Raw genomic sequence first — 21,450 nt, 5'->3', positions numbered from 1 at the left:
TGTTATTTACCCTAAATAATAATAATGTTTACCTTCTAAAAACCTTTCCTAATTTTCCTAGTCTTTATGTTTAAACTATCCCTAAAATTCATCTGAAAATGTTTCATTAACTTTCTGAGGTTCAAGTTAGTCATCTCGAACCGTTTATAATGCATATTGGCATTATGGTGTACAAGCAAAAGCGCTTTGCTATCAAAAAATCGATATTTAAACAAAGGCAATTACTGATAATGGATAATGGGTTTGACGATGTGGTGGTTATATTGGTTTTGGTTAAATGCTCGCATATAATTATCGTTAAATGCACGTGGCGTTGCTGCCTTTTTTTTGTCTCCCCCTCAGATCCTGGTGAAATCCTTGTTGTTCATACTTTTACATATACATATGTATATGTATATTTATATATACATATATTTCTCCCTTTGTGTTCAGAGCGTCGACCATGAAAAGTCCAATGATAAACGAGCCCCAACAGCCAGAGCAACAACAACGACTCCCAAGCTCGACGAAAATTGTAGTTGATGACCTCAGATAGACACTTTCAAGGATACGACTCAACGACGTCAGAGAAGGTTGTTGTTGTTGTTGCCACCCAAAGGTTAAAGGTATCAACAACAAAAACAACAACAACAAGAACAAGTACAAAAATATACATTAAATTTACTACCAACACCGAGGTACCACAAGGTTAGAACGTTGCTCTCTCAGCCAGGGTTTTGGGTACGACTTTAGCTTTCGGTTTGTCGGCTCTGTTCCCATAAGCCCGGTGGCCAATGAAATGAAATACTTGGCCAACCAACTAACCAACCAACCCGAGACAGGCCAAGGGAATAAGCGAATTATAAAGTAAAAAACCGATGACAAAGGAGAGATTCGGTATTCAGAAATAGAATTTTTGATACCCTTAAATGTTATATTGTCAGTTATTTCATTAAAAAGTTAGCGGACTTTGTAAGAAATATATTTAAATACCTGAAATATGTATCTTTACTATAATATAATACTATAAAATATTACAAATTTATTAAAGAATCATTTTTAAAAGGCTTAGCAAGTTTTCTAGATCATTTCTGTCCCAAACATTTTCAAGGAAACATATATTCCTTGTTGCATTTATAATATAGATTTATTTTAAATTTAAGAATTTCTCTACAGCATTTATAAGCCTTGGAAAAAATATATAGACAGTCTTAGTACCTTATTTAACATTGGTAATATCGATTGCGTTGATTAAAATATTACTAAAAAACGTTTGGAGTAAAAAAAATTGGTTTTAATTTATAAAACAAATTTGGAAGTCTTGAATTTAATAAACCTAGAACCCATATACCCCGCCAAAACTAAGGGCAAAGGGTATTGGATCGCGTAAATTACACAGCAAAACCCAACAAGTATGAGAGAGAAAGAGAAAAATATTGGCTAGCAACAGGCTACTGGCAACAACAAAAATATATATACATACATATATAATTATGGTTGTAATGAAATAGAACCTCAACTGTGGACAGGGGCGTAGTTAGCAGGGAAGGTACAAGGGCATTACCCCAAGGGGTAAATGATGATTGTATTAATCAAGCAAAAGGGGAGACATCCAATATATATATAAACCCGATGATATATGTAGAAAAGAGTCAAGGAAGGGGCCCCACATCTGGTGCGATTCAAGTGAATCAAATAATTGTAGTTTTGCGAATGGATTGAAATTATAAAGAAGCCACAAAGGGGGGCGGGATCGGAAAAAGGCAAAAACATCATTTGGGCGTTTCAACATCTAAAGATTGATATACATACGCAAAGAAAAAATAATACGAAAGATCAGTAGTAAAAAATTATGATCATTGCTTCCTTTTTTTCAGATTTATGAGAGGTGAAAATATTTTGAAGTACACTTAAAATTTATAATCTAAACATCCTTTTCAAAAACCATAAATTCAAGACTTATATTTGGCTTTCTTTTTATGATATCCTGTTTGTTTAAGCAATGTGACTTAAGAGCTTTTATAGATAGTGGGAAATAAATAATTAGCTTACACATTTATCATTAAAACGTATTAGATCTTTACGAAAACATGTAATTGAAATCTTTATAGATTATCCCAAATATGTTGGGCAATTTCTCTAATTCCTAATGGACTCTAAAATAAATCATTTGAAACTGAAAAAGTTTATTTCAAAATCCCCGCACTGGCGCTACAATAACACTTAGTTTTTTTTTATGATTTTACATGGCATTCAACACACATATTCTTTGTTATTTCCTCATAGCATTGTTTTATTTGCTTATCGAATGATTCGCTCCCAGTATAGTAATTTCAATTTCCCAAGTGTTCAATTAGCTCACAGATCGATATTTATACATTACTGAACCGCCAGCAGCACCCACAATTGTTTATCGGGAATTCCGTATTTATAATACAAGATGTATATAAACAACCACTTCTAGCAGGCCCCACGATATGGAGACACAAACAGAGAAACTGGAAAAAAAACACAGAGACGGCATCAGTTTTCAGAATTGGGTCAAGTTTCGGTTTTATTGCCCCAGCAGCAGCATGAGTGTGTGTGTGTTGTTTTCCGGGAGGGGAGGGGAGGGAAACCTTCGCATTTGTTGGATTCGTTTCCTCCAGGGCACACCCTGGAGATGATGCTCCTCTCTGCATGCGTGTATAATTTTCTTTGATTAAATCATAAAATATGCAAAAATACAAAGGCCCGGAAAATAAATGTACAACAAAAGTTTTTAGTTTTTTTTTTTTTTTTCGGTGCCCAAAAAGGCGGAAACTAGGTCAGAGTTTGGGGGCTGACTGCCCCGAAAAATACATATACATATAAAAGCAAAAAAAAAAAGACAACAGTGCGAAGGCAATTCCAGTGAGCTGAGAGTTATAATAATTTTGCGGTTGCCATGTCGTCTCACAGGGCGTATACGCAATTTCTACACGGTAGTGTTGCCAAAGTTGGCTTAAAGGTCATCAAAAGAGGCCTTAAAAATTATGTCAAATTTATTTTAATTAGTAAAATTAACAAATTAATAGTTTGGTATAATTATAAGTCTTTATGTTGAACAGAGTTATAATTTCTGCGGTCAAGAAGACTTGTTAATGGGTTAAAATATTACCGAAATCTACAAAACTGAGACATTTTTAGGGCCTTATACCTTTTCTGATAGTATTTTTTGGCACAAAATTGTTAAGAACTGTATCTTTTTGCAAAAAAATTTTGAAGAACTGTATCTTTTTGCAAGAAAATTGTTAAAAATGGTATCTTATATATATCATACAAAATAGAATATTAAAATTATTTAATTGTTGGAATTCTCCAGGACTTTAGATAAGATGTACAGGCATACTCAACCATAAAATGGCTTAGCATTTCAAATAAATAATATGTTTCCTACAAGAAGAAACTGTTTATTTTAAGAACTATATAAAATCCATTAAGTAACATAGAAAGTAGCCCAAAATGTTTGGCCAAAATACGCCCAAATAAGGTCATCTCTGTACCTTCTGAGGCCTAAAAGGTCAAGCTGCTGGCAGCGTCAATCATCAGCAGCAGAAGTGGCAGCAACCAGCTGTATCCGAAACCGAATCTGAATCTGAATCTGAGCTGAAGCTGAATCTGAATCTGATGAGAGGCAGTGGCAGTGGCACAGCGACAGCATTGAGATGGGGTGACGCAAGGGAGACACGAGACGCGGGGGGGGGGCAGGGAGAAGGCGAAACGACCCCGGCAGAAGGCGAGTTGCGGGGCAATTAGCGCGCAATTGACCTACATTGGGGCAACATTAATGGTGTCAATAGTAAACGAGACTGCCGACAACGACGACAGCGACTCGCTGCTCTCAGTGTGCTCTGCTCAGTTCAGTTCGCTCGATTCACTACTGTATAGTTTTTATATAGTTTTTTTTTTTCTTTTTTCGGTTATAGTTCGGCGAGCGAAACACCGTTCAATGTTTATGCACACACACAGCAAATAATATAAATATATATATATAAATACATAAGTAAACCAAGGGAGCAGCATAAATTCCAAGTGCAATCAGCGTAGGAAAACAAATTACACACTTTTCGAATTAGGCCTCACCTTCGGAAAAGTCTGTAACATAATCTATCTGTGCGCCGCACCAGAAAAACCTTGCCCGACTCAATTATTTTCTGTCAGTGTCGCCGCCGTACGCCTTGTGACGTCAGTCAGCGACAGTGAGACACTAGGAAGCGATAATACATTTATTCTTTTTTTTTTGGGTTTTAGGAAAATTAAATAGAGGAATATGTATAAAATATATAATAAAGAAAATAAAATAGGAGAAAGGGGGATTGTTCCATTCTGAGGGCTAAAATATGTTAAGCTACATATTAGAGAAGTGACTCAACAATTTATCAAATTAAACATTAAAATGTAGGTTTTAGAAATATATTATATAGTAATACATAGAATAATAATAACAGAGTATAATAATATTACTATTTAAATGTTATTAATAAATACTAGGTTCATCTAAACCCAGGTATTTGTATACTTAATCAACACTGTTATAAGGAATGTCTCACAGTCCTTGACCAACACTAAAAAGTAATGTGAACGCTTTTGTACTTGACCAACACTATTATAAACAAAGACACAGTACTTAACCAACACTACTAATAATATTACATTACTATTGTAATGTAAAATGAATTTTTACTTGACCAAAACTGCTGTAAATAATGACAGAGCTTGACAAGGATCTGATGTGGCTAAAAAAATAATTGCAAAATTCATGTGTAAAAGTAAAAAAGTTGTTTAAATGTTTGCTTTCATTAAGAAAACATTTATATAAACCTGATATGAACAAAGTAGTGCTACTTTAAATATTAATAGCATATCACATTTAAATAAGTTAATAAAACATTAATCCATTTTATTATTACAAAAAGAAAGAAATCAGTGTTTTCTATGTGCCTCTTTTAAAAATAAACATGGATTTCATATCCAAGTTTCATAATACCAAACTGTATAACAAAAATTTACATGCTAATGAAAACATATGCAGAATATCTATGCCATACATACCAAAGGTATGTAAAAACATTTCAGCATTTCAAAGAGTGATTAGGCAGTTTTTGCCCCACCACCAAGTACGATGAGAGAGTATTTACAACCAATCAAGGAATCTTGGCCAAACAATTAAGAGCGATGCGTGCGATTTCAGTTGTTGCTTTTTTTACTCAAGAGACAAGCCCCCCACCACAAACACAACACACAACACACACACACACCTCAGTGGCAGCAGAGAGGCAGAGACAGAGACAGAGGCAGAGCTAGTGGCAGCGGCAGCAGCATGTAAGTTGTACACGATAAATGAGAAATGAGGTTACCTACTTTTTAAGAAGGTCAATTCGACCCAAAACAAATGAGCGAGGCAACGCCAGGCAGCGACGCTGGCAGAGGGAGAGCGACGGCGAGAGAGCCAAGTGGAAGCTCAGTGACCATGTGAGCAGCGTCGACTGCGCTGCCAGAGGAACGAACGTACCACAAACATTACAGCAAACGCTTTCAATGAAAACAAAAGTAGTACACGCTGCCGACAACTGAGGCTGAAGCTGCCGCTGACGTTGACGTCGAGGTAAACTGCGACTGCAACTGCGACGGCGACCTGCAACGCTCGCTGTGACAGCGACGTATGTTAACGCCTCCGCTGACGTCAGCGTTGGCGGCATATTGTAAGTGTCCAAAGTTGGTGACGAATTCCGATTCCTAAACAAAATTCGAATTTCGAATTCGGGGCTAAAGATTTTTGCGGCCGTTGGACGAGGGCGACTGCGCAGCCGACGCTGCGAGGGCGCGGCCAACGTCCAGTGATGCCAGTTTCAGGCTCATAACTTTGTCCAGTGATGCCAATTTTAAGCAATATTCAGATTCAAAAATATTTATAATTTAAAATCAGTTCATAAAAATTTCCCCATTTTGTGTTAACTTTTGAACATTTAAGATAATTATTTCAATTGATATTTATGCTTTACATCAGCTCAAACGATTTTATAATTTAATTTCTTCTCATAAATTTTATCTAAAAATTTTTACTTACAAAAAAATAATTATTATACTTTTTAATTTACAATTTTAGTGGGTCGCCGCCATTTGTTTTTGCAACTGAGCTTCTCTCTTGCCATCGTGTTTTTTCCACTTCTTAAAAACCTTTTCAAATTCTTTTAATCGGGATTTCTTGTCCTTTTCCGTTTCCGGTTCTTGACCCAATCCTTCTTCATCAATTTCATCCTCATATCCATCTGGCGGTAAAGCATTATAATAACTATTATGGAATGCTGATCGATTTCCATCACCAAAGGAAAACTTTTTATCACGCTTATACATATAGTCATAGTTTTTGAATTCCAAGCGATCCCCTTCCGATCGATGGCCAAAAATCAATAGCGTTAGTATGGCGATTAGAGGTAAGGCCAGATAAAGTGAATATTTTTGAAAACGACTTGCATGGTGAGCTTGTGGCGCTAAATTGATTGTGAATCATTAATAAGTGGGTAAAATAACTATGGAGAAAATACTAACGTTTTTTTTCTTTCTTTCCTTGACAATCAAGAGCACCTCCTTGAATTTTAGTTAAAGGTACTTTCTTTTTACTTGTTTTAGTTGGACCAAGTTGCTTGTAAAGTATTGATTCACAATTTGCCTTTTGGACTTTTGATTTATTACTGCCTGATGGTGGTGGGACACAAGGTGTTTTTGGATTACAATCGGTTCCACCGGAAATAACAGTTTCGTCTTTCGGCGGTGGTGCCTCTTTTTGGGGTTCATCTCCTTTTGCAGATTTAGATGGATCTTCTTTAGCTGACTTAGTGGGATCTTTTGCAGCTTTAGTTGGATCTTCTTTTCCCGATTTAGTTGGAACTTTTGCAGCTTTAGTTGCATCTTTAGTTGCATCTTTTGCTGATTTAATTGGAGCAGCATCTTTTGTCAATTTATTTGCGACAGCATCTTTAGCCGGCTTACCTACCGCAGCATCTTTATCCGGTTTACCTGCCCCAGCATCTTTATTCAATTTACATTCGGTTTCTATTTCATTAAACGCTTATATTACAATCATTTTGGTATAAGTAACTATTAAACATTACCCTTTTTTGTTGGATCCGCAGATTTAGAGCTGTCAGACTTTAAGCGTGAGGTGAAAAAGGCTTGGGTGAGGTGTGGTTGGTATAGTAATGCATAATTATTTAATTTTAAAGCCTTCTTCATTTTAACACCGAAATTAGACTATTTTTTAGGGAGAGGTGTACCGAAATTTCAATTTGGAAGCATATCTTTTTAGAAAATATATAATAAAAGGCCTACCTAGCAGCATGAAAATATATGACATTTTATAGGAATCGGATAACTCTATACTATACCATAAATACTACACAAATTATAGGTAGTAGATATGAGATGTAGGGTTCCTATTCATATTGTTATAATTTGCGTGGTAAATTTCTACGAATGAATAAAATAAAGTCTATACTGATAGTTTTCCCAAATAAAATTAAATACTTAGAGAATAGACACAGGCTAAAATATGTATAAATCGACTCGGCTAGTGACGCTAATTTGTTATACTCAGAAATATAAGACTCTGAATGTTGCGTATAAATAATTCCCTAACTAAAAGGGCAAAAAAAAGGAAAATACAAGACCAAATCGACTCGACTGGTGATGCAAATTTTCTATATTGCTAAAAAATACAAGACTCTGCTAAATAAGGATCCTGAAGATTAGATATAGCCATCAAAAAACTCTCTTATAATCTGATTTTGGTCGACTTTCGTAATCCCAAAGTTTGTCAGCACTGGTGACACCTCCAAACCGTCCAAAGCGTGCGACGCGACGGCTTGTAACGAGGCTAAATCGGAGCAGAGACAGAAGCAGCGACAGAAGCAGAAGCAGAGACTAAAAGCAGCGACGCCAACGCTTTTCATCAGCTGCATTTTTGTCGCTCAGCAGCGCGGTGAGCTCAGTTCCGTTGCGTTGCGTTGTTTTGCTTTGCTTCTTTTGCTTTTTCTGTCTTTTTTTTTTTGCTTGTTTTTGCTTTTTTTGCTTTTTACTCTTAGCCTCCACCTCCTTTCGACTTGTGTGCATTGTTTTGTCGCGTTTTGTTGTTGTTGTAAACATTATTTCTGTTTGTTGTTTTTCGCATTCGGAATAATGTTTGAATGCGATTGCGGGCGAGAATGAAATGCTGTAATTGCGATTAGTTTGGGATTGCAACTGACTTTACTCAAACAGCTAGTGACGAATGCCATTGTTAATTGACCTTTTGCACTGTTGTTGTTTCCCAATGGAGGTTCTTTTGATCAAAATTTAATGAGTTTTCTGTACTTCAATTAATTAGTTTACAGGTACTACAAGTATTTTAATGGCTTTATAAAGAAAACTCATACCCAATACATAAAATAGAATCTACATTTGCACTCTTAGATGTCACTCACAAATTTCCCAACCCTCTTTCAAGGGAAAATGTTTTAGAGGAGCCATGAGAATCAGTGCTCCACTCGACCCATATCGTAATACCCTTGGTATGGTTAACCAATTAGGTTTGCCAGTGATAGGCCGACATAATATGGCAGCAATTTGAATCAATAAGTCCCTGCCACTCATGGGTGTGTGTGTGTTGTGTGTGTGTGTGTGTGTTGGCCCGATTGAAGGCATGAGGGTCAATGATTGTGGCTTCGTTGCGGGTGGCTGACAACCTCACAGATACTAAACACAGACACAGCTACAGATACGGAACACGGGGATACAGATACAAACACAATACCCTCGAATTGTGTCATTGTTATCGGGCGCGGAATCCGTGAGTTTTGTGGCATGAACATTGAAACGAAATCATGTCATCGATATAAATATAGAACGAGTAGAATGTATGTGTGTGTGTGTTTTTAGGGTGTTTTAAGGTGTATCAGAGGTGGTAGAATGAGTGAATTAATATCCCCCACCCACCTTGTTGGGAAAGTCTCCCACATGGAAATGGAAATTTTATGATTCAAGCTTATAAGGAAAAGGACCTTCAATCTAGGTGACCACATCGATTTCCCCATCTCAACAGGATCTAAGTTCATTTGACACACTCATCGGGACGTAAGAACCTTGCCAAATACCATATTGAATGTGTCAAAAAGGAAAATATTGAGTAATATTCTGAAAATGTCATATTTTTGTTGCAAACATTTCTGGTATGCAAAGTGAGAAATTCCTTGCTAAAGCCAATTATTGGGTAACCCAACATGAAAGGAGACATATTCTTATAAATGTCAAGAAAATTATTGACTGTGCTATGTTTTCAGACCATAAACATTATTATAATCCCAGCAGTTTTTTAGATTTTACACATTTCATTGATATAGGAGAATATACGTATATTTATTTTTACGTTGTTTGTTTAAATGTTGGGAAATTCTTTATAGGTTTGATTTTTTTTAATTACATGAAGCCGATTTTTATAAACCCTTAAAGTTTGCAAATGAATTATAGGATAGAATCGGATATCTATAACAAATTAGTTTAAGATATTCACATACCTTAAATCGAATTTTATCGATATTTTTATATGGCAGTTTTCTCGAAAAAATCAAATATTAAAAAACTCATAACTAAGCCAAAAAAACATTAATTTTAATTCGGAAACCGTTCCTGTCTTAGTTTTTATTAAGGTTATAAATCTGCATACTCAATTTATAATTTAAAAAATTAACATTTTTATCATTATTTTCTACAATTTTAACGCTGTAAACACTTTAAAAATATTGATAAATTTTTTTTCTGCCAAAATCATGCTAGATCGATTCGGCTGTTGATGCTGATCAAGAATATATATGCTTTATAGGGTCGGAAATGATTCCTTCACAGTTTTGCAATCATCTGACTTAAATGAGGGGTATAATAACTAAGACCTCTAATAATAATTCCACCTATCTTTATCAATATAGAAAAATCACATCACATCTTGCAAAATGTTGACTTCACATAAACAAGGAAGTGCACATGATGACTTTTGTGTGTCATGTTTAACTACAAAGCTAACTTGCGAGTAAATTACACCCCCTTACCCCATTGGGTTGTGAGGGTTCCCTTAAAGGTTTTCGCATTGAAATATTATCAAATGCAATTACGCAAAATCATAGAGCAAAACGACCTTATCGCGGCAAATTGAAATGGCAGCATGTGCAGGTACAACAACAGCGCTTTTGTAACCCACGATTACAACAACCCAATGTACACACACAACACAAAACACAACACACTAGCTGGCATGTAATGGTAATTACAAATGGAAACACCTTCGCACAAAATACTGACAAATACACAACAAAAAGCTGCCACCACACACTTCCTCATAGACAATTAAAAAAAAAAATACAAAACTAGTACTACAACAATTCAAATAACCCGTTACAAAAACAAAACACACACAAGAGAGGGGGCGGTACGGGGGGAGAGATATGGAGATTACTAAGTGTGCATGTGTGTGCCCTTCTTTTTCAAGCTTCCTCTCTCTGTCTCTCTACTTCTCTCTTGCTCTCTCCCTCTGTCATTCACCTTCGGTCAAATGAATTAAAATGAATTAGCACGAGGCTCTCTCACTCTCTCCCCCTGCTATCTTAACCTCTCCCCCTGGGTGAGTGCAAAATAAGAGAGCCAAAGAGAGCACAGCAGGCATGATGATCTTTGCTGTTACTTTCCCTCAATAAATATAATGGAAATCAGGGTTTTCAAAATGCAAAAAGACATTTTCGAAAAACCGTGAAAGTGTAGCCCACACAAGGGTCACTTGTGGCCTCTCTTTTCACTCACTCTCTCATCTGATGATGCCTAACCCTAAACAATATGTAATCATTCCCATCTCTGTAGCCCCCCTTTTCTTTTCAAAGGTTGCAACAAATTGCAATTACAATAACGACAATTGCAATGAGTTTTCTAGTACAGTGTGTACTCAGTAGAGTGAATACTTTATTAAAATCAGGCAGAACTGTACTTTGTGATATTCTGCAGAGAGATGGTCTCACTTTTTTGTCATGGTCACATTTATTTTTAAATAGAAAAATTCAAATAAAAATAATAATAATAATTCCATACTTCCCTAAAAGCTATTTGTTTCCACAATTTATAAAGAATACTAGTATAGACGATAGATAGTTTAAAGTAAAGTAAATCCCATTATTTATTGTACCAAAAGTGCAAAGTATTTTTTTCGCGACAAAATTTCATTTCACTTTATGAAATCGGGGGGTCAACCGAGGCGATATTTATCTCGTATCCCATATGGTTTGCACTTGACTATAACGGTAATTACATCTAGGCACGGCATTGCCCCTGAATCTTAATGCAATCCACACACACACACACAATAAACACACACACGTGCACATCAAATGTTGCATTTTCGTTTGAATTGTTTCCTCGATTTCGCGCCACTCGCCTTGTTGATTTGTTATTGTTATTGTTATCGTCGCCGTTGATGTATTTTTTTCATCGCTTAACGGTAATCGCTTTAATGACGACATTGAATTTTCGCTGTCTAGCGTGGGCATCACTAATTGATCTTTAGAGATCATCCAACTTGATGTGAGATTTCGCATTGGCATGAGGGATTTTCTATTGAAATTCGCTAATGACAAGGTTCATGGGTTTTAATGATTAATAAACAGTATTGGAGTACTTAAACTCGATTTGCTTGTACGTTGCAAGAAAAGCGTGCAGGATGAAGCGATAAAGACAAAGGAGTATCAAAACAGCAACAATATTTAGGCATAATATCATAATCATTGCGATAAATTACACAATAGTTATATCTCGTTCTATAATAAAGCAATAAAAAAGATACTTCATTGAAGATCTTATCTTATCTAAAAGAAAAGGCTTGTAAGCTTGAGGGACTACAAATATCACTATATTAATCATCGTTCTCTTAATGATCACCAGAAACAGCAATAAGTTATTGTAAATATTTTCTAGTTTTTCTTAATTTTTAAGAAATACCATATAATTAAACAGGTTATTAATTCTTACCTGGCTAGAGCCATTCTAACATGAGAGAGCCCTCCAAGAGGCAACGCCAGGGTATCCACTTTGAAGGTTTTTCTTCAACAACTTCCCGAACTCAAATGGAAAAATCAAAACGTTTGCTTTGATTTTTCAAGCTCCCTTGATGATGGTTTTTTTTTTACAAATTTGTTATATTACTTTTTTTATTGGTTATTTTATTTTTGGCACTGTATTGAACAACTTTTTGGATGTGTCTTTTTCCGTAGTTAGCACACGAACGTCATTTTGTTTACTATCTAAACATTTTACAAGAAACAAGATTAGATATTTAGCTTTTGGCATTACAACAACTCAACTCCGCTTTAGGAAAAGCTTTTTCTTTATCAAACCTCAAGTATGAAAAATGAGATATCCGCATCCAAATATAAATATATATAAAAAAAAGTCAGAGACATAAATTTTATCACATTCAATTGTTCAGCGAACGTGTGTGACCATATAATGAGCAAGTTCTGGACAACCCGTCGCATACGTGATATTTGCACGCGAAATAATCAAAAAAGCCAAACAGCACACTAACTCACACACAAATATAATCGCGTCTCCGGCACCTCACTCACACACTGAAAAAGAAGGGTGAAAAAACCAGCGTACAATGTTCAATGCCAAATCAAAAATATAAAAATAAAAATAAAGCCAGCAACAACAAAGAAGATACTGAATGAAAAAAAAAAACATCAAAAAATGATTCAAGTTATCAGCAGCAGCATTTTTTTCGTTCATTTTTCTTTTTGTGATAAGCTTTAAATTAAACAAAGACACACAGGGTGCTCTTGGTATAATAAACAAAAGGAAAATTAACAATTTACCAATAATCAAGGTTCTGAGTTTGAAATTTGCTACCCACTATCTTTTACTATTAAAAGTGCGATAACAATACTATATAAATGTTGTAAAATAATGTGGCCTTGAAACTAATTTCGAATAAAATAAGTTAAGTAAACCCAGGAAAATCTTTAAAGAAAACTCAGTGTTCGTACTACAATCTATTCCTTTCTTTCCAGGCCTTGGGCTTTAAAACTAACAGATTATTGCATATTCTCATGAAATTCCTTTCTATATAATACCTACATAGATATAGAAGAAATTTCCTTGATAATCGTAGTCCTCACTGTATCACTCACTCTTTGGAGCAACCTATTGCCCTCTCTCTCGCTTTCCAGGTCTCTGCACATGGCCCACCGGCATTAAGAAACGCTCAGCCTCGGACAAAACAAAAAAAAACAGTAATGAAATCAATAAATAAAAATATAAAAAAAACTAGCAGAAAACGCAGAAGAAGAAAAAGCGAAAGAAACACAAACGCTTCCGCAGCTGGCCGGCAAAATAAATCAGTGCAAAAGCAGCTTTTTGGAGGTCAACATTGACGCCCCAGTCGAGACTAGAAGAAGAACCCTATACATCTCCTGCTAAAGAATCTTCTGTAATACTCTCAGAAAAATAAAGAAACAATATGAGAGAATAAGCATAATGGATTGAGAAACTAAATAAAAAAAATAAAATAAAAAAAACACAGAAACTACACATACTAAATTCCATTCCATAGTCATGAGCATACAAGGTTCTTCCTATATCACTCGATTCCACTTTAATATATACATACATACATACATACGTACATCCATTTGTACATACTATATAGAAAAAAAGCTTGCGGAAAAAGCTTCGAGTGTCTTTGCAAAAACTAAAAAGAAACAAACACAAAAAAGCTGCGCCGGCGTTTCCAAGCTGACCTCAGCTGCTCATTTACCCTCGTCAAGTGCGAGCGGGATGGAGCAAAGTTCTCTCATTTATAAACAATAAACAAAAATATTGGACAGAGGGCAGCGGCAGCGCACATGTTTTTAATTGAACTGCCCCGCCGAGAGCTTTTTTTGGGCAAGTCGAACATGTGTCGTTTTATCGCCGCCCCCCACCTTGCATACACTCTTTCTCACTCTAACGTTTTCGAGAATGTCAATGCTATATATTTTGGTATCTCGCCCATCTGGCAACTCTGCCCAAAAAAAGCTCACATGTTAAACAAACACAATTTAATTGTTGTATAAATTTAATCAAAAATCGAACGGCTTTATAAACATGTGATTTGCGTCATAGCCAAAGGAAAGAGAGAGTGGGCAATACGGCCAAGTAAAAGAGACAGGGCTAGAGAGTATTAGAAATTGAAAAGAGAAAGAGCGAGAGCAAGTGCCGGGTGTCTTGAAAAAAGCCGACTCCTCTCCAAAGATATGTATTGCATATAGAAAAAGTTATTTCTTCTGCTCTCCAACCTATTCTTCAGTTTGAGAGCTTGTGCTTGGGGGCTTATTTCCATATATATAAAGGTAGTATATATCCGAAGTATATAGCCTAAAACACGGTTGAAGGGCGTTAGATTGAGGAAGTTGCTGCCTCTGGTCGAGTTGTTGTAAAAAGCTCGTATTTCTATTATTCACTTTGTGTGTTTAATTGCGCGTGTTTTTAAACAAATTTCGAGGAGTTATACGATTCTACAATGTTCACAGATTAAGGTCACGCGCTTTGAAAATACCGAGAGAGCGAAACACGCGCGTGGGAAAGCGAGGAAAACTGCGATTTTTTTAGGCCCACAGAAAAATTCTTTTTGGGCTGGACACCAAGCACTTGACATTTACCGTTGCGAATCGCTGTGGGTGTAAATCGGGGAAAATCGGTTAGCAAATGTGGATTTTTCCGCAAAAAGCACACAAACTACTACTCGCTACGCGCAGCAGCTGACGATTGAGCTTTTTTCTTAATATATATTTTTTTGTTTTGCTTCTACTGCTTCTGCCTCTGCAGCGTTTTCTGCTCAGCTCTGTGTTTGTTTTGCTTTGACATGGGAAGCTTTACGCTCACGAAAAGAGAGAGAGAGCAAGCGGTTGAGCTTTCACAAGCCAGCATTTTTTGAGCGAAAAAGAACCAATGTTGCCAACTATGCGAAATATTAGGGAAAAGTAGCTATACCCGAAAATTAACAATAGCCAAAAATAGCTAAGAATTACTTTCTTACTTTTCAAAAATATTTTGTAAAGTTAAACAAATTTTGTAAATTTCCTAACTATGTAATATTTGATTATTTGGAATTCCTTAACCGTACACATTTAATATTTGTTTTTGCATTATAAAAATATTTAATAAACAAAGTCTAATTTAACTTGAAATTCACCAAATGGACATCACTTTGGAGAACAAAGTTAAAAGCTTGCTGCTGGATGTTTGATGGCGCCGCTCTCTCAAGGCCCTTATCAAGGCTATTGACGGTGCAAGCGAGATAGCAAGCATCACCAGCAGCAGCAGCTTATCACACAGAGAGCTCACCCCCTTCCGATTGGGAGAGAAAGAAAGCTAATCCCCCCCAGTATTAATGACTTAATAATTAAGCTGACGCTGTTCAATTGAAAATCATATGGTTACTGGCCCCCTCAAGTACATAAGTAATCCAGGTTTAATTGCTGAGATCTTTGGTAAAGAAACTCACCTTGTTTGTGTTATTACTGCCTGTTCCTTCCTGTAATTACTGAAACCGAAGACAAACACGTTAAGAGAGGTCTGTAAGAAATAAAAGAAATGGGGTGTTAAATAGGGAATTAAACATTGATTAAATACATTAGTTTAGGGAGATTTAACATTTACAATTAAATGTTTAAATGTTTTTCAGTCTTCAAAATGTATTTAAATATTTAGTATTGATCTTGGTTTATTATTTTTATTGTGGTTTACAGAAAAATATTAATCTGCCACTTAAATCACATAAAAAAGTTTTTACTTCTAACAAAACAAACCCAATTTAAATGTTTTAAGAGTTATCGGTCTATTTTCATAAATTTCCTTGTATTAATCGTATTATATTTATTTGAAAAATATTAACAAAGAACGAACTTCTTAGAAGTAAAACTTTAAGAACTTCAATTTATTAAAAAAAAAGAATTATTTCTAGTAACTCTGAGTTAAGCCCAGCTGTAATTATTTATACATTTATTTGCATACAACCGAAAAAATTTCAAAAACAAAAATAAAATGAATAAAAAAACAGAAATATGTACATGAATCGGTTCAACGCCTTTGGCTTTGTATGGCGCATGGCTGTTTTTGTGCTTTTTGTTTTTATTTTTTTTTTATTTCCCCTCATTTTTGTTGTTGTTGCTTGTGTTGCTTTGTGTGGGTTGCTTACATGTTTAACCAAAGTCGTTGCCTCTCGCTGCACAAAAATAAAACAGTAACAGCACAAAGTTCTCAAGTGAACAACCTGGAAAAGAAGAAAAACATCGGGAACAGCGCTACCAGAAACGTCAAAGTCAACAAACCGGGTCAAAATGGCCAGCGGAAAGTTTTGAAGGCGTATCGAGTTTGGTTATATTAATAGTAATGGGAAATGTGCAAGTCATAGGCTTCCCCAACAGTTGGGGAAGTCCCCTTCTTCTTGGCCTAGGTCCGAAAAGAACAACCAAAAAACAACCGAACTCTATAAATTTCGCTTGACTTGTGATAAGCGAAGCAGTTAATCTGCTTCATTAAAATCAAATAAATCTTTAAAATTACCAACAAGTGATTTTATTAGTAAAAACATGAATTTTAATAGAAACTGAGATTTTATTATTTGTTGATAAGGAATGTGAGATTGTATTTGTAATCGAAATGGAAACATTATTGTTATGATATTTCTAAAACTAGAATACAATTTAGTAAGTTCAGACCATTTTAATTATTCAAATTAGGAAGTAGAGAACTTATTTTTAATGAAATCGAAGAAAACAAACTTGTTAATTAAGGCTTCTAAGCTTGGGAAACTGGAAATATATAATATAAATGACTGGCAGAATTCAAATATTACGTCTTTTTTTCTTATTTGTAAACATCATAATGATACCTTACTTTTACAAATGACTTAAGTCCCATTAGAGATTCCACAGATTCAATCAGCCCGCTCTATGAATGTAAATTGACTTTATAAAACAAGCAAAGGTAGTTATTTAGCGGTGACAAATAAGGGTGTAACAAGTGCATTTTATACGAAATTCTGTTCACATTTTACTCAACTAATTCACACATTTAAACAGTGAATTTTAAACTATTTCATGAGATTTGTAATATTATAATCAGCTCAGAAAGAAATAATTAAAAGAAAAATGGTCTTTTAATCTAGAATAAAAATTATAGATTATATTTCTTTAGGATTTTTCACACTAATTCCAGGATTTTCAACTTATCTAAAAATCATTTAAAAGGGCAGTTTTCTTATGAGAAGGGACAAACGAAATCTGTTTTCTTAAAGATCTTATCTCTTACAATGCGGGTAAAGTGCAGGTACTGGAAGAAATATATACAAACCGAAGATAAAATATCTTTTTTTGAAAAGATAGAACCTACAAAATACAAACTCATGTAGTAACTACCTATTAAATATGAAGAACCTATAATTATTATTGCTATAAACGAGTGAAACCTATTAATTTCATGAATTACATCAGCAGAAATGTTTTTTATATAAAAAAAGGCAAATAAAACTTAATTTAACCTAAGCTTGTTTTATTATATTACAAACCCCTTAAACTAATTATGTCTTATTCAATCTGTAAATCTATAGTTTAGAATAAACTTTTGTAAAATGATAAGGTATACAAGTTTACTTGCTAAGACGTAGCACCCACCGTCAGAGTTGAATGCATACTGAGTATACAATAGGTTTCAAAATAAAGGCGATTGGTCGCCTATCATTATCAAAAAGCGATTTGACATATCACCCAATGCAGGGTTGCCTAGATTGTTCAAACAAAACAGTATCTGCAAATGAGTATAATGCTGCGTCGGCAAAATATATCGACAACTTTCCAAGTAGCCGTGTCACACTGAGAAGGCACAATGAGACTATGAAAATCATGCCAGAGCAGGCTACCCCAGAGGGTAGTCTGAACCTACCTCTAAGGGAATCTAAGCCTTGAGTAGCTGTGTTTACTGACGTCCGAGCCGAGCGAGGAGAGATAACCTAATCTCTTGCTCGAAATGGCGAAATTGTTTAACACACAATGCGCCCGCCCGCCTGGCGATCGGTACTTGTCTAACGACTATAAATCGGCAGTGGGAATCGACCGGTTAGTTTGAATTTGACTCGCTAACAGTGCGGACATCAAGAATATACATAGTTGAGCATCATGATCGGTATAGTGCTGCTGATCGGGGTCGTAACCCTGCTATATGTTTACCTAAAGTGGACATTTAGCTACTGGGATCGCAAGGGTATTCCCTCGACGGGTGTGAGTATTCCCTTCGGTGCCTTGGAGTCCGTGAAACGAGGAAAGCGATCCTTCGGCATGGCCATCTACGACATGTACAATTCCACCAAGGAGCCGGTAGTTGGAATGTATCTGACCCTGAGACCCGCCCTCCTGGTTCGTGATGCTCAGCTAGCTCACGATATACTTGTCAAGGACTTTGCCAGCTTCCATGATCGTGGCGTTTACGTGGACGAGGAAAATGATCCCATTTCCGCGGGCCTGTTCCAAATGGAGGGACTAAATTGGAAGACGCTGCGTAACAAGCTGTCGCCCTCGTTCACCTCCGGCAAGCTGAAGGCCATGTTCGAGACCTCTAATGCAGTCGGTGATAAGATGATAGCACACTTGAGGAAACAACTGCCCCAGTCCGGTGGTAGCCAGGAGGTGGAGCTGAAGAGTCTAATGTCGACGTAAGTGGTGGACGAGGGAATACCTGATTAGATTGAATCGTTCACAGATACCTGTTTTATTTTAGCATTTGTTTATTTGTCCGAGCAAAAAAGCTAGCCAAAGCAAGATAAGTTTTGTCCCTATCTGCGCCCCAAAGCGAGCGGTTCTATTTTTAAAATCTTTCTATGGAATGATAAAAACAACAATGTTGTGTAAGGACTATCAGTTAGTAGGAGTTTTAGTTAAACAATCCTCAAGATTTTAATAACAAAACTTTGATTCTCCAAGTGCAAATTACTTATTGTAGTATATCCTATATATCTTATCACATTATACACTTACTGTATCTAAAAGATACAAGTACTACATTTTTCATTTTATATTCTACCCTTTAGTTATGCCATCGATATTATTGCTTCGACTATTTTTGGGCTGGAAGTGGACAGTTTTGTAGATCCCAACAATGAATTCATCTCGATCAGTAAGAAATTGAATCGCAACAACTTTGAGGATATTGTACGAGGCACAACAAGTTTCCTATATCCCGGGTAAGTTAAATCTTACAAAAACATCATTTAAATACATATCAAGAAGTCTAAGCAAAAACTTGTTTCTAGATTGGAAAAGTTATTTGTCCGATTTGGCTGGAAGCAGGAGGCCACCGAAAGAATGCGGGAATTGTCCCATCGTACCGTGGATCTCAGGGAGAAGAACAACATTGTTCGCAAGGATATGCTGCAACTTCTTTTGCAATTACGTAACCAGGGACAGATTAACACCGATGATTCCATTTGGTCGGCTGAGAACTCTAACAAAGGCCTCAAGTCCATGTCGAAGGATCTTATTGCTGGACAGCTTTTCCTGTTCTTTGTAGCTGGCTATGAGACCACAGCCTCCACATCAGCCTTTACTCTCTTCGAGCTCACCCAGAATCCGGAGGCCATGGCCAAGGCGCAGGAGGATGTGCGTCACGCCATTGAGAAACACGGCGGATTGAACTATGATGCCATTTCGGATATGAAGTACTTGGAGGCCTGCGTGTTGGGTAAGTAATGAAGGGAATCCTCTTAGGGGAAATGATTAATTTCTCTTCTTATAGAAACTGCCCGCAAGTATCCCGCTCTGCCCCTTTTGAACCGGATCTGCACACAAGATTTTCCAGTGCCGGATAGCAAGGTGATGATCAAGAAGGGCACACAAATTGTGATTTCTGTGATGGGAATGCACCGGGATCCCGAGTACTTCCCCGATCCGATGAGTTATAAGCCAGAGCGGTATTTGGATGAGAGCAAGGACTACAATCAGTCTGCCTATTTGGCCTTTGGCGAGGGACCTCGTCACTGCATAGGTAAGAATATAAACTGATAATTAATTCATATTTCTGAACTGTTAACAACACAATTAATTGTCTTAATTTTCCAGGGGCCCGCATGGGAAAGGTGAATGTAAAGATAGCGGTAGCCAAGGTTTTGTCCACTTTCAATCTGGAAATCCGCAAGGAGAAGACTGAGATCGAGTTCGGTGTAAATGGAGTGCCGCTCATGCCCAAACATGGAGTACCCGTTCGGGTTTCCCTCAAGAATTAGAAACCTAAGAAACAACCTAAACACTCGTTTATCTAGTAAATAAAATGCATTTGAAATAGAAAATCTAATGAAAATGTCAATTGGATGCACTTTTCACACGCACACACACATACACATACACAGATGCATGCACCCACCAACACACGCAAACTGCTTGTACGCACCTTTGTAAATGTAAATAGGTTTTTCTTGTTGTTGCTCCGCTTTACATAAGTCGCGCTATTTACTTCGCATCAGGGAGAATCAGAATGCACTTTCGGGTAACTCCATATGGCGGGGAAATGCACTTTTCCACAACTATGACAACACAATATGGCCGAAAAAAATACTCTTTCACTTTTTCCAGGCCAAGTTGTGTGAACTGCGCCACACAAACACACACACACACACTCGAACACGGTCGCGTACGCACGCACTCGACACGCACACTGTCGCGTTCGCGGCGATGACGATTCACGACGGGGGCCGCAATGCGTTAATTAGAGCGCCTTTCGCGGTTAATTACACTGCACTCGTTAGGCGCTGGCCCTCCGCTAATTCTTAGCAAATTACCAAATAAATACGACGAAATCTGGCGAATCAGCGAATCACTCGCTTCCCATGCTGCGGCACACACTCACACTCACTTGCGCTCGCCCGCCATGGACACATACATATGTTCGTGGGTGCTAGCTAATGGTCTGGCAACGCCGCGCTGGCTATCTGGCCATTTCACGGTTTTGGCTATTTTCCAGCGAACCAGATTTATTAAGTAAATGTATTTAACGATTTCTGTTCACTGCTCCCTATGATGAAATTAAATGGCTTTAAAAGCATATATTATTATAACATTTATTATATTATATTATTATGACCGTTTAGTCTTAAAAAAACGGTGTAATTAATTTGTTTGTGTTTAAAACTTGTCAGACTATGTTTAGAACTTGTCAGACTAACCTTACCAACAGCATGACATCGTGAGCGAGTTTAAAAAACATCATCTTATATTATTATTTTAAAATGTTTACACAAATTAATTAACTTTAAAAACAAACAGGACATTTGAAAAAGATTTCACAAAATTATTTTTGAAGGGTATTATAAATTTAGTCATAAGCCTGTTACTCTGTGAAGGACACATTTTCGATATT

At 36.4% G+C, this 21,450-nt stretch overlaps 3 protein-coding genes across 6 annotated transcripts in view; 1 reads left to right on the top strand and 2 right to left on the bottom strand.

Moving 5' to 3' along the window:
• The window catches only part of COX6AL2 (Cytochrome c oxidase subunit 6A-like 2), a 28,255-nt gene extending 20,587 nt beyond the window's left edge, over positions 1-7,668 (bottom strand). Inside the window, exons 1-3 of one of the 2 annotated variants that reach the window (XM_086839707.1) lie at positions 7,113-7,668; positions 6,550-7,053; positions 6,068-6,491 (exon numbers count right to left, since the gene is read on the bottom strand). In XM_086839707.1, the coding sequence (XP_086695833.1) occupies positions 6,103-6,491; positions 6,550-7,053; positions 7,113-7,233 (1,014 nt within the window). In that variant the 5' untranslated portion in view covers positions 7,234-7,668 and the 3' untranslated portion in view covers positions 6,068-6,102. Of the gene's footprint in view, positions 1-6,014; positions 6,492-6,549; positions 7,054-7,112 lie in introns of those variants that run through there. The other variant, XM_020962216.2, reaches the window with a different exon arrangement.
• rdx (BTB/POZ and MATH domain-containing protein rdx) overlaps positions 1-21,002 on the bottom strand; it is a 77,564-nt gene extending 56,562 nt beyond the window's left edge. Inside the window, exons 1-2 of one of the 3 annotated variants that reach the window (XM_020962214.2) lie at positions 20,485-21,002; positions 15,551-15,621 (exon numbers count right to left, since the gene is read on the bottom strand). Coding sequence is in view for 2 of the 3 variants with exons in the window: in XM_086839703.1 (XP_086695829.1) it covers positions 12,037-12,050 (14 nt within the window). In the remaining variant the exon portion in view is untranslated. Of the gene's footprint in view, positions 1-12,036; positions 12,309-12,596; positions 12,731-14,705; positions 14,906-15,550; positions 15,622-20,484 lie in introns of those variants that run through there. The other 2 variants (XM_086839703.1, XM_086839704.1) reach the window with 2 other exon arrangements.
• Cyp6d5 (Cytochrome P450 6d5) lies at positions 16,288-20,383 on the top strand. Its single transcript, XM_020962212.2, has 5 exons — positions 16,288-18,754; positions 19,130-19,282; positions 19,352-19,779; positions 19,834-20,082; positions 20,157-20,383. Exons 1-5 carry the CDS (start codon positions 18,222-18,224, stop codon positions 20,318-20,320), a joined length of 1,527 nt encoding a protein of 508 aa, XP_020817871.2. The 5' UTR covers positions 16,288-18,221; the 3' UTR covers positions 20,321-20,383.
• Positions 21,003-21,450: the final 448 nt, after the last annotated feature.

The sequence above is a fragment of the Drosophila serrata genome, unplaced genomic scaffold (assembly GCF_035046125.1).
Source record: "Drosophila serrata isolate PLE 108 unplaced genomic scaffold, ASM3504612v1 contig_376, whole genome shotgun sequence".
Taxonomy (NCBI): Eukaryota; Metazoa; Arthropoda; class Insecta; order Diptera; family Drosophilidae; genus Drosophila; species Drosophila serrata.
The sequence above is the reverse complement of the archived record's forward strand: the minus strand, read 5'-3'. Positions and strand labels throughout refer to the sequence as shown.

Coding starts and splice junctions, on each gene's coding strand:
- Cyp6d5 (XM_020962212.2), top strand. CDS start 18,222: ATGATCGGTATAGTGCTGCTGATCGGGGTCGTAACCCTGCTATATGTT. Junction 19,283..19,351: donor ACAAGTTTCCTATATCCCGG/GTAAGTTAAATC, acceptor ACTTGTTTCTAG/ATTGGAAAAGTTATTTGTCC. Junction 19,780..19,833: donor CTTGGAGGCCTGCGTGTTGG/GTAAGTAATGAA, acceptor CTCTTCTTATAG/AAACTGCCCGCAAGTATCCC.